A 13,429-nucleotide genomic window follows, 5' to 3' on the forward strand; every position below is an offset into this window, starting at 1 on the left:
CTAGAGATAAACCACATTTCAGCATGTTATTGCAACTCATATATATCCCAGTGATAGTAATTAAAGAATACTATCAAAACTAGAAATTCCGCTTCATATTCAGAATATTTATTTAAAATCGTATGGTGATTACATATCTGATTGATACGCCTGTTCATTCTATACGTACAGAATTTATTCACAGAAGTGTGCTCCTAACGCAAAAACTCCTCCAGTAGGGTTATTCGAAAGAATGACTTAATTCAACACTACATATTTTGTCCGTTAAAATAACGAATTGGCTGACAAATTCCATGTTTGTGCCTCAACCCATAAGAAACATGTTTCCACAGTCTAAAACATCATCAAGAAACTTTGGAAAAGGGGCAATAAGGCCCATATTTGGCCCAAATATTACTGCAAATTTAAAAGTTATCATACATATTCTTAAATTTGTCCTAACTAGACTAAGGTACAAGGTATTCAGAAAATAAAAACAATTTTTAAATTTAACGAGTTACCGTGGCAACAAATTTGTATATTTTGTATTTTTTTTCCCTTGATTTACGTCAAGTTTAAAGTATATTTTAGATTGGCAAAGTATGTGCGCACCCAAGAAACACCTTTATTTTTGATGAGATTATGTCAACAATTAATATTTAGCTCCTCTTTAATCATTTTGTTGTTTCATGGCTGCGCAAGGTGTTTCCACAATGAAAATAACGATGGAAAATTGTTCATCATTTTCATGAAAACGGTACATATGATGACCTAATTGTGACGTCATCAAATAAAAAATCAAATGTTTTTCATTTATATTTCTTGGCTCTATGCATTTCCAAACATTATGTGCCAATTTGGAATAGTTATCAAACATTTTATTTTCTTTGGCCAAAACCGGGCCTTAATGCTCCGATTCCTTTACAAATGTGTCCTATTCCATATTATGGTATTTTTTTTACTAATTCTGGATTTGCATGACGTGTGATGCATGCATAGCAGGAGAAGTTTAAGCTTACAGTGTCGAAGCACCTGATCTCTCGGTTTGGAGTTCATTTGATTTGTAGTATTTTTTGGGGAGCATTTCTCAATTAATTTGTACAGTATGCGAGTCAAGATGATCCCTAAATGAATATCATCTATTAGTTGAAGATAATTCACTAACATATTTTTCCTTTTTCTCAAAATTCCATTGGAAATGACTGCGGAAGAACACCCGAAAGGGCATTATAATTTAAACTTTTACTATATTCACTAATTGTTTTGTAGTTATCTGGGTACAGTGTATTGGTGCCTCGTAGAACACGAGACATGTTTTGCCGTCATAGATCATAAGGGTCCGTTATCACCCATGTTTTAATTGCCAGTTTTAAAATGCACCGTCATGATACTTACTATCGAACATGGTTTTTGAATATCTAGATTGCATGTACTCATATAGACAGAGATACGTGCCATTGGATACGCATCATCTCGTTCCTTTTGGAATTACCTCAGTTTTTTTTTTATTTGATAGGAATAATCTAAAAGATTTACGAGTGAAAATATTGGTTTACTACTGTTGACTCTTGTATTTTTACCTTAACTATTTAGTGACTTTGGTATTCAACCTTCGTATATCATTTGCAACAAGAATTTTTTAAAACAAGTTTCGCAGCCCCTGTTTGGACCTGGAACCAACATGTCAATTCAACAAAGATGATAGCGGATATGTTCCTAATGTCGTAACTACAATCCCGTCCCCTTTTCACGAATGTGACCTACCGAATTAGACTATTTACCGAGTGTGTACTAACATGAGCAACACGACGGGTGCCACATGTGGAGCAGGATCTGCTTACCCTTCCGGAGCAGATGAGATCACCCCCAGTTTTTGGTGGGGTTCGTGTTGCTTAGTCTTTAGTTTTCTATGTTGTGTTTTGTGTACTATTGTGTGTCTTTTTGTCTTTTTCTTTTTTAGCCATGGCGTTGTCAGTTTATTTTCGATTTATGAGTTTGAATGTCCCTCTGGTATCTTTCGCCCCACTTTTCTTAGCTCACCAAGGAAAGACAGAAACAGAGAACGATTCAAATACAGTCATAGGGGAATTGTATGTTTTCATATTGAGAGTAGCAAGCATTCTCTTAACAATATAGAAAACAAACAGAACTGTTTCTATTTAGACAAACTTGTAGTTTATTGTCAGTTTCAGTCAAACTAGAATTGATAAAAGAAACTTCCGTCATCAACCCTTACCCTATCCCTGTAAAAATAAAAATACTCCGAATGGTAATCAGGTTAACATATTGTATAGACACTCTATTATTGAATATTATATGTTGATCTCAAGAAGTCTTTTGGTGTTGTTGGATTTATGTCACATTGACATATATCCCACAACTACTTTAATCATACAAGGCGACTCAGCACAAATGTATAATACCGTATTATTCTACACTACTAGTATCTAAATACTTTTGAGAAATAATCCTATGTCTTTATTTATTAATTTGACATTCATTTCGGTGATACGACCATGTTTTATATTTTAGACTTGGTAACTCTCATCCAAGTGCAGAATTCCCAACAGTGATCTACCTTTGATAGTAATTTGACCTTTGACCTTAAGACTATTGGACAGGAACTAGAATTTAATTTCACTCACGAGTTTACCCTCAATGTCATTATCGTTTGTAACCACTGGGTCGATGTCTCTGCTGGTGGACATTTTGTCCCCGAGGACATCATCCGCCCAGTAGCAAAATTGCATGAATTCACGAAGATCTAACAGGATACTAGCTCGGACGTCGCCCAGTATAAAAAGGTCCGAAACAGACGTCACAATGGACACGGTGTCGTCTGATAAGGCAGGTGTCCCCTCATCACCAGACATGACAAATATCCCAAACATGACTCATTCAGATCATCATACTAGTGACAATAGCAATAGTACACATACACAGCCATGTTCAGTTCTCCTTAAAGACATTTTGGATTTTGATGACTCTGAACAACACTGTCTCATTTCGATTGGTGGAACTAATGGCTGCAAAACTTGTGAAATTTTAAAAACAGATGCTCAATTCACTAGCAATTTAACTAAAAAGTCTTATTTTACTAGAAGTTACGATGATCTGAATTGTAAATCTATAAATGTCGTCTACGGATTAGAGTGTAACCTTTGCGGATTGGTTTACGTCGGTGAAACGAAAGGAAGGCTAAACAAACGTATGTGCGGCCATAGATCAGATATCAACCTCAATGCAAACGACATTCTGTACCAGCATTTTAATCAGCCTGATCATTCCATCGTTTCTATGACAGTTATTGTGAAACTACCTATTCTAGAGGTGGCGTGAATCAGATGTGGATACTAAAAAAATCCAAAGTTCTTTTAGAGTACATACAATCTAAGTCTCTCTCATCTTGCAATAGTATTAGAACATTTGACTTTTCTACACTTTACACAAGTATTCCACATTCCAAACTTAAAGACAAATTGAAAGAGTTGGTATTACTTTGTTTCATTAAAAAGAATGGCGAACGTAGATACAAGTATCTTGTCTCAGGGAGGGATAAATCCTAAATCCTACTTTGTAAAGAATCACTCTGATTCAAACAAAAAATTCTCTGAAAAAGAGGGACGAAAGATACCAGAGGGACAGTCAAACTCATAGATCGAAAACAAACTGACAACGCCATGGCCAAAAATAAAAAGACAAACAGACAAATAATAGTACAGATGACACAACATAGAAAACTAAAGACTAAGCAACATGAACCCCACCAAAAACAGGGGGTGATCTCGGGTGCTCCGGAAGGGTAAGCAGATCCTGCTCCACATGTGGCACCCTTCGTGTTGCTTATGTTATTACAAATCCGGTAAATAGTCTAATTCGGTAAGTCACATTCGTGAAAAGGGAAGGGTATTGTAGTTACGACATAAGGAACATATCCGATATCATCTGTGAAACGGTTATTCCATAACGGTCAACCAACTCGTGATGGCGTCCGTAAAATTTACGAAGGGATGATTTCAACTTCACCATTTGGAACTCTTGGCTTAATAGCTTCCTTGTGAGCAGCAATCCTCTATCAAGGAAATCATGATAAGAAACACAAGCCCGGGAATATCGTATCAATTGGGAGATATATACTCCGTATGCAGGCGCTGCTGGAATGTTGCTACATAGAAATGGAAAGTTCACAATTGGGAAGCTGAAATCGTCTCTTTTGTCGTAAAGTTTTGTTTTCAACCGAACTGACATTATCAAGATGCTTGATTTCTTGATTGACAACATATTTGTTACGTTTGGAGGACGTGTTTTTTAACAGACTGTCGAAATTCCAATGGGAACCAATTGTGCCCCTCTTAATAGTTTCTTGCCGACTTGTTTCTTTATTCTTATGAGGCTGACTTCATACAGGAACTTCTTAGGAAGAAAGATAAGAAGTTAGCCATATCCTTTAACTTTACGTTCCGCTATATAGATGATGTTCTCTCACTAAATAATACAAAATTTGGTGACTATGTTGAACGAATCTATCCTATCGAACTAGAGATAAAGGATACTACAGATACAGTTAAGTCTGTCTCATGTCTTGACTTACATCTAGCTAGAAATTGACAATGAGGGTCGATTGAAAACAAACTTTACGACAAAAGAGATGATTCTGCTTTCCAATTGTGAACTTTCCATTTCTATGTAGCAACATTCCAGCAGTGCCTGCATACGGAGTATATATCTCCCAATTGATACGATATTCCCGGGCTTGTATTTCCTATCATGATTTCCTTGATAGAGGATTGCTGCTCACAAGGAAGCTATTAAACCAAGAGTTCCAAATGGTGAAGTTGAAATCATCCCTTCGTAAATTTTACGGACGCCATCACGAGTTGGTTGACCGTTATGGAATAACCGTTTCACAGATGATATCGGGTAAGTTCCTTATGTCGTAACTACAATACCCTTCCCTTTTCACGAATGTGACCTATCGAATTAGACTATTAACCGGATTTGTAATAACATAAGCAACACGACGGGTGCCACATGTGGAGCAGGATCTGCTTACCCTTCCGAAGCACCTGAGATCACCCCCAGTTGTTGGTGGGGTTCGTGTTGCTTAGTCTTTAGTTTTCTATGTTGTGTCATCTGTACTATTATTTGTCTGTTTGTCTTTTTATTTTTGGCCATGGCGTTGTACGTATGTTTTCGATCTATGAGTTTGACTGTCCCTCTGGTAGCTTTCGTCCCCTTTTTGTCGACTATTCCTGTTTACCTTAGCTTAATAGGGATTTTTGAATTGTTAGCTGGACTAACACGGCCTTCTTGAGTCCACAGTAAAATAACACTAAATACGTCGGTCTTCGAGGGTAGTAGTGTTTATATTTTATGTAAAAAAATAAATTTGATATAATTTAGAACTTAAAACTTGATTATGCAAAGATATTCTTTTTACCTTGTTTATTTGATCGTCCATCTGACTTAACATAAATATCAGCGAAGAAGATTTGAATATGGGAAATACATATTATGATTACTATTGTTTGGTGTGTTTGTGAAGATTTCTCCATGTCATAGTTGCTTTTTTATCATGTTCGTGGATTTTGTGCAAACTGTATTATCAGGGGCAGATAGCAGTAAAAGTAAATATTCTTTTTAATTAAAATTCTATAGTGTTAGAGAAAAAGGTGCAATATATGCATAAGATGTGAATAAAGTATCTGGAAAAGGACTTTGCTACCGGCATCATTTAAAAAATATCGAATAAACCATAAATACATTATTTGTATTAACGACAAGCATGATAATATTTGCTGATTAACCATAGTTTCAGAGAAGATATATTCATGACATAATTGGTTTGGAACAATAGTATTCAGTTTATGAAATTAAATATATAATTGTCATATAATCAATTTTCTCTCATTAAAATTCACATTAAATAGGAAACAAATTCAATGAACAAAAATCAATAAAACATGTTTAGTTTTGTTTTATGTATGTAGAAGTTGTCGTTAGTCGTCAACCAAACAAAACAGTTGTCAGAAATATTTTAAGCTATATAAACTCAAATAACACGAAACATCCGTGTAGCACAAACCCGTATCTACCACATTTTCTCTTTTTATATATGAATCTATCCTAGATTTCACAACGTTATTAATCTTTAGGATTTTCTTTGATATGACCGATAAAATCTAGGACATCGTATAGAACAAGATTTTTTTTTAAAAGGAAACACTTGAAGTTGGAGAACTGATGTGAAACTTATCTATGAACATTAATAAAGAAGAAGACTGCAATTATATAGGAAATTTACGGTATTGCAGTTATTATATCGTGTTCTTTATCCTTTTTACTATTCTGATGTTCACGTTTGTAGTAGATATTTTGGCTTTGTATCTAAATATTGTGAAGAATTCTTGTGTATTAAGTAGACCATTTTATTTTTTGATTTATTGATACTATAATGGTTTTGGGTTGGAATCAGGCGACGCAAGTCATAGACTTTAATTATTAACCAATTCGTTGTTCATGTTTGATATTTTATTTGATTGATTTTATATTTATTCAATACATGATCATGGGAGGATTAAATTGATATACATGTAATATATTAGTTCAGTGAAATTACTTTCATTGCTCTACTCACTGAGTGGTACAGAGACGAGAAACGATTTCAAAAAAAATCTGGGCGCTAAAATGATGACAACAACCCAATTTTGCTCTTTGTTCAGACGAGTTTATTAAAATACAAATGTAAATCTATTCTATTGTAACAATTATCACGCTTACGATACGCATTAGTGCATTAAATGACGACTATTACTTGTAGAAAGCATGCTCCGGCTGTTTGAAATAATGAACACTTATCTTGCCGTCTTTGCTCCCTATCCATAAAAGACCATCCGGGCCTATTGCAATTGACCAAGGTTTATTAATACCATCATTGGTTGTCAATACCTCATTTAACTCGTTGTTGCTGTCCGGCATTTTAAGAATTCTACTGTTCATATAATCTGCTAAATACAAATTTCCATTTTTATCAGTGCAAATGCCACGAGGACATATTTTGTCTTTCTTGTCTCCATTTCCCGCAGAGAAATACTGCCTTTCAACATATCCTACTTTGTTCAAAATTGTCAAACAGTTTCGTTTCCAGTCTGAAACAGCTACCAATCCATCGTTTTTTATCACAACTCTGGCAGGATATTCAACAGTTGGATTACCAGCATATATTTGAACATTAGGAATTTCATACTTGGCTCCTGTCGGCATTATACGAACAATTTTATTACTATGTGTGGAATCATGATCAAAGAAAGCATTTTTCTCCGTCAAGCATACGTATATTGAGTTATCATTTTGATCAACAGCAACACCACGACAGCACAGCTCCGTATTGATGGAAGCGACTTCTTTTATATCTCTGTCAAACACTTTAACTATCTTTGATGCATTTCCGCTTATGATGATGTTTTGTTGAGTTGAAATGATATCGTCGGCTTGAATTCCAACACTAACCTGCTTGTGAACTCGACCAGAAGAATCATACAATTTCATATCACCCTCTCCGTCTATCACCCATATCCTTTCATCTTCCAGTGGAATCATTGATAAAATAGTAGTGCTTTTCTCTGTATAAAAATCATATACTTTAATGTTTGTTTCATCGTCGAGTCCATCGCCCACCAGAACATCTCCGAAGAACGGTAGAAGTTGATCGGCCGTTGCTTTCCCTGGTTTGAACATTGGGTATTCATAAGTATGAGATAACTTAAACTGAGTGTAATCTTTTTGTTGTTTTGAACTTTCGAGAGATCTGGTAAGATGATCACAAGTATTCACTATTTCAATATCATCTGCTTTCTGGTAAAGATTGCGCGAATGAAGTAAGAGCTCAGCAAATGATAGGATATACTTTTCAAATACCTCCATCTTCTGCTTTAATGGTTGAATTCGTTTCTTTGTTATGTCACTTGTTCTCTTTATTAGTATATTTTTTATTTCCTCGACTATCGCTATAAGTTGGTCTGCCATGTCTGAAACTTTCTTTATTGTGCGCTTTTCGCCTTTTCTATTCTGTTCTATTTCCTTGGAGAACATTTCCCTCCTCTCTGCTAGCCAAGTGATATAATTCTTATGTTCTCTATGTTCTGATTTCATTTTCAGTTTGTTTCTCAATTTAGATGCTACTTCCGATGCGTGTTTAGAAGCATGATTTTTATGAACCGTTAAATTACAGTGTTTGCAAATAAGCTGATTACATTCAACACAGTAATAAACCATTTTCTCCTCAGGGTGAACTTTACAATATATATCCCTTAATACTCTTCCTGGTTTCCGTTGCTTATCGAAATCAACAAGATGGTGTTCCCTGGTGGTTGTGATTCCTCCATGTGATCTAATACAACTTCTACAGAAATCTTGATTACATTCAATACAGTGAGATTTGGCAAATTCCCTCTCGCCACAAATTGAGCAGTGAATGCCAAATTGAACAGTGGCAAAGTCAATATAAATATTCTTTTTCAGATCCTTCACTCTTTCTGGCCTTTCAGTTTTTTTTTCACAGAGCGGACATTCAATGTGTGTATCCTCGAATGTTTCAATATATGCTTCTAGACAATCCAAGCAAAACGAATGACAACAGTCTAATAGTCTAGGGTCTTCAAACGGTTCAAGACAGAGAAAACATTTCACATTCTTCAATAACAGCTCCGTTACACGATCTCTGTCCGACATTGCTTCATACAAGAGTTTAAAAAATGACAAAATGTTCTACTTATATATGTCATTTTGATTTTGGTTGCTATCATCTGTAATCAATGAACATCCTCTTCCCATTTTAAAGTTAGATAGATGATAATAAATATTTAATATTTGATCTTCATAGTATGTAAATATGAACTCGTAGTGGTTCTATTTGATGAAGGGATTGTTTTTTAATTGCTCGCAATAATTCTCAACAAACAAAAACTAAATTTAACATTGTCGGAATTTATTCATCTGCCACAGTTCCTTTTTTGAAATCCATATATTCACATATATATAGTGCTACTATTTTGCTAAACTTCCCTGAAACATTCGCTAAATTTGTCTGTAAAATTGATTGACTGAAAATTATTATTATTTATTAAACAGATTTCTTTAATAAAATTGAAATAGGACCTTTTGAAGTCGTTACAATTATTCAGAATCGATGTTACCATGGACAAACAATACCTATGGAAAACAAAAGAATTTTTATTAGGTAATTTCAATACATGTTTGTTGAACAAATATTTCAATTATTCATTTAAACGGATTTTCCCCCCGTTTTTAATTAATTGATTGATTGAGGTTATTCTGTTTACAGTCTTTATATAAGCCCCTTATCCTTTGTTACTTTTTCAATATCAGTGTTCGGTTCATTTCTTGACTCAAATAATTGTTTTATTGGTGTTTTGTTTTAATTCCAAATACATTTTAGATTTTTTTTTGCAGCCAATTAATTCATTGTGATTGATTTGTTATTTTTTTTATCCGGAACTGTGGGCAATTATCAGATCAAATGACGTTAAAATACTCCCTCGTTTCATTCATTCTGTGTCTGTTAGTTTTCCTTGTTTTAAGAATCTAATTAAGGGAACGAAAGTAACATAAGTTCCTTCTTTTTCGCGCGTATGCGAATGCTCAATAATTTATCGTAGAAGAATGAACAGCACTTAGGGAGCTACCATTTGATTTTTTATGGGGGGGGGGGGGGGTGCTAGGATGAAAAACTGTGTCCTGCATTTTTTTTAGTTGTAATCTCTGTCTTGCCTTTTTATTTTTCACTCTAGTTGCTCATCCTGCCTTTTTTTTAACTCAAAACTCCTGTCCTGCCTTTTTTTCAAACTTCATCCTAGCCCCCCATAAAAATCAAATGGTAGCTCCCTTACTCCTCTTTCTGTAACAATTTCCTCGAACTCTCAAGTATTCCTTGCACAGACAAATCATTCAAAGTTTTCAGGCAATAATATTATTTTGAATAATATGAATAATTTTTATGATACGACTGCAGAACTTCTTCATTTTCGATTTTTACGGTAAATTTAAACTACATAGCAAAGGTTATCAAAAAGTATGCAGATTAACAACTTCCCTGTGCGTTTGGTCCAAAGTGATTACGTTTGGATTAGAATTTATGAGTTTTGATTTTGGCACCTCTCCGACTGATTTTAAGTTTCTGAACGGAAAAAAAGTCGATGTCAGATGAAATTGTTTGAATAAAATATATCCACATGTTTGAGAAATGGATTTTTAAAGAAATTATCAAAAAAAGACTTAAGGGGACTTGAAATATGACGTGTTCTTACAATTAAATACAGAATTATAAAAATTCAGTTTTTATTTTCGTAAAGTCATAAGTGTGGTATTCCTAATCCTGTGAAATTTTAAAATCAAAAACTGTATCTGCATTCAAATATTCGTACATTTATCACTATCAGAGTCGTATATTGGCAACTTTTATCACTACCACCATGTCCATACCAATAAAAAAAAAATTTGTTGTGAAAAAAATCGAATTCGAAAATCAAGACACCAATAACTTTTAACACCCCACATGCCAAATACATGCCAATAAATCGTTGTTAAACAATTACTCGGCATTTGTTTAAACGAATAAAATAGCTTTAATAATAAAATAAAATGGCTATTCTATCCATAAATAAAGCTGTTCTGTACCGAAGAATGAAAGGAGCACTTTTAAACATTTGTCAAATATACAAAATATATCAGAAAAACTTTATTATAGCTTCATTTTTTTTCTCGTAACGTTTGAACCAGCCACCTTAGACAGGTTACCATAAGCACTTGCATATATATCCATGCTTTATTGATATGGGGTTTATGAAAAAAGTAAACAGTAGTGTACAAATATACACAAGCTATCAAGTTCATTCTTGGTAAAAGAGGGACGAAAGATACAAGAGGGACAATCAAACTCATAGATCGAAAACAAACTGACAACGCCATGGCCAAAAATAAAAAGACAAACAGACAAATAATAGTACAGATGACACAACATAGAAAACTAAAGACTAAGCAACACGAACCCCACCAAAAACTGGGGGTGATCTCAGGTGCTCCGGAAGGGTAAGCAGATCCTGCTCCACATGTGGCACCCGTGGTGTTGCTTATGTTATTACAAATCCGGTAAATAGTCTAATTTGGTAGGTCACATTCGTGAAAAGGGAAGGGTATTGTAGTTACGACATAAGGAACATATCCGGTATCATCTGTGAAACGGTTATTCCATAACGGTCAACCAACTCGTGATGGCGTCCGTAAAATTTACGAAGGGATGATTTCAACTTCCCCATTTGGAACTCTTGGTTTAATAGCTTCCTTGTGTAAATATGTACATTGGTAAATATAGTAATTTACCAATGTTCAAGTCTCATATACGATTAAGAAGATACAATACAAATAAAAGGTAACAAACGAAAACTAAGAAAATGCATGACATCAGAAAGAAGCAAAACCGGCTACGTCTGCAGGGTAAACATCTCCTACTTTCATGCATTATCCTCCATGCGAATCCACACTCTGTCAAAGATAGTTAAACATAAAATATAAGTAGTTTAGATTGCAGTCATTCTTCATCATGACTCTGTTGGGTCAGTTTGTTTTCAATCGTCTTGTTTAAGTCTTTTGTGTTGAGTGGGAAGCAAGAAATGACGAATATTTACAGTGTCACTGTTTGAACAGAGAGTACTGTCACTTCTGGAGCAGCGGAGTTCATCCCCGGTTTTCGATTGGATTAATGTTGCGAGATCAATGTTTAAATTTCTGTTTATTGTTTTATGGACTGTTATTAGTATGTTCATCTTTTTTGTTTTGAACATAATGATTTCTGTATTAAAAAAAAAAACATCACACTTCATTTTATGATTGAATAATAAATAAAAATATTTTACTTAATATTGTTTTAGGGGCACACTTATAAAAGTATTGAAATTTCAGTGTTAAAAACTGATGAACAACTAGAGAAAATTAAATATTTACTTATAACTAAATAAAAAGCATTATTTACTAAGATTTAGTTATAATTTACATCAAAAGAATCTTTTCATGATTAAAGATAATTAACTATTAATTAAAAAGGCATAAATAATTATAAACAGTGCCGTTATTAAACTGTAAGATTAGGCCAATCCAAGCAACTTTGAACTAAGTTAAAATCAGACATGAAGACCGATGTTACTGGAAATGTTCTACAAATCAACATACCAACCAACGTGACTACTAACCACAATCACCAATTTTACACAGTGCAATTCAAAGTAGATACCAGACAACCGTTCCTTCTTGCAGGTGATAAAACCAAGTCGATTGCTTGTCTTCAGTACACAACAAAACATCACACAAATAGCTGCAGTAGACATTATCTACTGCAGAGTACATTCTATGTATGTCCAACACTATTCTGCCAGATGTACATTGTTGAAGGGCGATGTTACTTTGTATCCACTTGTTTACAGTATTTTACAAACACTGCTGGTGGACGTTTCGTCCCCGATGGTATCCCCAGCCAAGATGTCAGCAGTTTTGTGTTGACATGAAACATCAATGATACGTTCATTTTCTTAAAAAAAACTGATAATAAAATGTTGAATCATTCGAATCACTTATGTTTTTCTATCCCATGCATAGATAGCCGTAGCCGTATTTTGCACAATTTTTTAGGAATTGCTGGTTTTCAATTTTCTTCAAATTCGTCTTTGTGATTTTGCCTTGAAACTGTTTTGATTCAATAACCACTGAAGAGTCTCATGTAGACGAAACACGATTCTGGCGTACCAGTTTTTCACTACAAGTTCTGTATCTTTAGGAACGAACACATATATGGTTTGCAGACAGCAAAGACAGAGAAAGAAAACTTCCATCAACTTGTTTGCAGAGCTGCAGTTGTATCACTTCTACCACGCATCACATTTGATTATGTTTGGTTTAATACACTCGAAGACATCGATGACGCATACAGATACTAACATACCAACTCTTTTCACAGACTACGCATTTAGCTACTGAATGGAAAGAAAAAATGCGTACTGATCATTTCTCAACAGAAAGACCCACAATAACCAACCATCTGGAAGACTGACACAATAAATTGAAGAAGTAGGTCAAAGCTCATTACTTCAACATATTAAGCATACTTACGCTGCTGAGACACAAGGAAGACATGCATGCATGCACCCCCTTAGTTAAGAAGCTAAGTTTCCAACTTCATCTGGAAAAGTAGACCTTAGATGGATTTGGCTAATAGTATTCTTTTCAGGTCCCCTTTGATCTTTTATCTTCTCACGTATACAAGTATTTTTACATATTTTGCTTTCATTTTGGGGGTTTGAGCGTTCCTGATAAAGGTCAATCAAGAAAAGAGCTTCAGGCGCACACATTTGATAAAGTATTATTTTCATCTTCTAGTCTCTAG

The 13,429-nt window shown here is 34.4% G+C and overlaps 1 protein-coding gene across 1 annotated transcript; it reads right to left on the reverse strand.

Moving 5' to 3' along the window:
* Positions 1-6,219: 6,219 nt before the first annotated feature.
* On the reverse strand, positions 6,220-9,049 carry LOC127734473 (E3 ubiquitin-protein ligase TRIM56-like). The gene has a single exon (XM_052244361.1). It carries the CDS (start codon positions 8,707-8,709, stop codon positions 6,790-6,792), a length of 1,920 nt encoding a protein of 639 aa, XP_052100321.1. The 5' UTR covers positions 8,710-9,049; the 3' UTR covers positions 6,220-6,789.
* Positions 9,050-13,429: the final 4,380 nt, after the last annotated feature.

The sequence above is a fragment of the Mytilus californianus genome, unplaced genomic scaffold (genome assembly GCF_021869535.1).
Source record: "Mytilus californianus isolate M0D057914Y unplaced genomic scaffold, xbMytCali1.0.p SCAF_3, whole genome shotgun sequence".
In the NCBI taxonomy this organism is placed as follows: Eukaryota; Metazoa; Mollusca; class Bivalvia; order Mytilida; family Mytilidae; genus Mytilus; species Mytilus californianus.